Source organism: Aptenodytes forsteri, unplaced genomic scaffold (assembly GCF_000699145.1).
Source record: "Aptenodytes forsteri isolate BGI_AS27 unplaced genomic scaffold, ASM69914v1 Scaffold66, whole genome shotgun sequence".
In the NCBI taxonomy this organism is placed as follows: Eukaryota; Metazoa; Chordata; class Aves; order Sphenisciformes; family Spheniscidae; genus Aptenodytes; species Aptenodytes forsteri.
The window spans coordinates 462,571-464,606 of record NW_008795131.1 but is presented as its reverse complement, the minus strand read 5'-3'; the positions used below and the strand labels follow the sequence as shown (position 1 = coordinate 464,606).

The 2,036-nt window shown below is 61.6% G+C and overlaps 1 protein-coding gene across 1 annotated transcript in view; it reads right to left on the bottom strand.

Annotated features, from left to right (window-relative positions):
• TRAF4 (TNF receptor associated factor 4) overlaps nucleotides 1-298 on the bottom strand; it is a 5,945-nt gene extending 5,647 nt beyond the window's left edge. The window contains exon 1 of the mRNA XM_009278310.1: nucleotides 261-298. Coding sequence (XP_009276585.1) covers nucleotides 261-298 — 38 coding nt within the window. The remainder of the gene's footprint in view (nucleotides 1-260) is intronic.
• Nucleotides 299-2,036: the final 1,738 nt, after the last annotated feature.

Below are 2,036 nucleotides of genomic sequence, written 5' to 3'. Positions count from 1 at the left end.
ACCGCACCGCACCGGGGACAAGCCACGGGTCTGGGGCCTCCCCTGGCCCAGGGCTGGGCTCTGGCTCCGGGGGTGCGGGCACGCACCGTGCTGTCCTCGCTGACCCTGCGTCCCCTCCTTGGCAGCGCTGGCTCAGCCCGGGGTGCCCCGGGGGTACCACGCTCCTGCAGGCAGCCCGGAGCTGCGGCTGCGCCCCTGAGCGAGGGCAGTGGAGCCGTGCACCCCGGGGCCTGGGGTGGTGATGGGGACGGCTCCCGTACCTGCTCCTGCCGCACAGAGCAACCCGTGTCCCAGCCATGGCCCGTGGCAGGGTCTGAGCTGGGCAACGGCGGAGCAGGACATGGAGGGGCTGCCCTGAGCATCCCCCCCCCGCCCCGTGCTGCAGGCACAGAGGGACCGTGCAGTCCCATGGCTTCGTCTCGCTCGGAGCTCGTGCCCCAGGCTTGCAGCCAAGAGCAGCCCTCCGGCCCGTGGTGGTTTCTAACCTCCTAGCAAGGGCTTGGAGGAGGGAGAATGAAAGAAAAACCTGTCTGGCTCCAGCCCCCACTTCACTCTTTCAGAAACCGGAGCAGCATATGGGAGTATTTGCCCCTTTCCCTAGAGATGGAGACGAGCAGATGACAGGCTGCGAGCATGTGTTAGTCCCACCGACGCACGCTCCAGCCAGCTTCCCATTAAGGGCTGCAGTTGCTCCAGACCCAAATGTTGGCAGTTTTCAATTAGCAAATGGCAGAGGAGAGGGATTCCTGGGGGACACGCTAAGCAAGTCAAGCTCTATCACTTGTCACTCAAGGAGCTCATGTTACCCTTCTCCCCGAGAGGCTCTGCTTAAAATAAAATCCTCCAGCAGCCCGGGGAGGGGAGGAAGGCAGGCAGCCTGCCTTGCTCTCGCTGCCGGAGCCGCCAAGAAGGGGATGGGTGGCTGATTTCTGGGGTTACCCTGAGGGATAACAGGTTACCCTGCCACGGCCTGAGCTGCAACAAGGCTTTAGCTCCCGACACCCAAATAGCGGGGAAGCTCGTACCGGCGTACGTCGAGCGTGAACAGCCACCGCGGGGTTTTTTCCAAGGGACGTGACTAGCTGGCAGTCTGCTCGGGTGGCGGAGAGCAGCGAGCTAAACTTTAACCGGCTCCCAGAGAGCCTGGAAGCCCAACGCGTATAAACAAATGACAGTGGGCAACCGTACAGGGAGCAGCGGGGCGCACCGGGCACCTCAGAGCTGTCATGGGGGTGACAGCCTGGGGTTGCGATGCTCCCGGGCCGGGTTTGGTCAGAGCTGTGATCCCCCCAGGACAGGATCTACAAGCGGCCCCGCAGTCCGGTTCTGCCACTAAGTCAGAGCACGCCCTGGAGCCAGGCTCGCCTCCCAACAAGAGAAAGGCACTACCCCAGACACCCGCCCCAACACGCTGTGACCCGGCCCTGGACACCGCTATGGGACAAGGTTCGAGCCAAAAGGACGGGCCCTCGGCCCCACGTGTCAGCATCCCGCGGGGCGATAGGCCTCCCCGGGCCTCCCCCACAGAAGGCACAGGACACAGCACTCCTGCAAGCTTAGAAAGCCTGCGTCTCCGATGACAGGCATGAAACAGAGCCGAGTTTTATCACTATTTACTGCTTCTCTTTGATGTTTTAAAAATTTTTCTTTCCTAACCTCACCAAAGAGCATCTCCGCTAATTAGCCAGGAGCTGACAAAGCCATCAGAAGGCGCTGGCTGTGCCGGCAGGACGGCTGGGAGGTGTCAGACCCTGCAAACAAAGATCCCTTCCTTTTCCCCTCTCCCTAACGAAGGCCCTCCCCGCACTCAACATCACAGCCAGGCGTTTGTCTCACACAAAGGCGACGTTCAACCTCCGGGCAGGGCAATTCCCTTTGTGCAGGCGATACGTTCTCTGTCCCCCATGACAGGTCAGTCCTTGAACCCATCTGGGCTCAGGGAGGCTTCCTCGCCTCCTTCCCCCGGCCTCTCCCTGCCCTGCACCCCTGCTCCATCCCTCTGCCTTGTATTTAACTTAAACTGGAGGGACAGATAA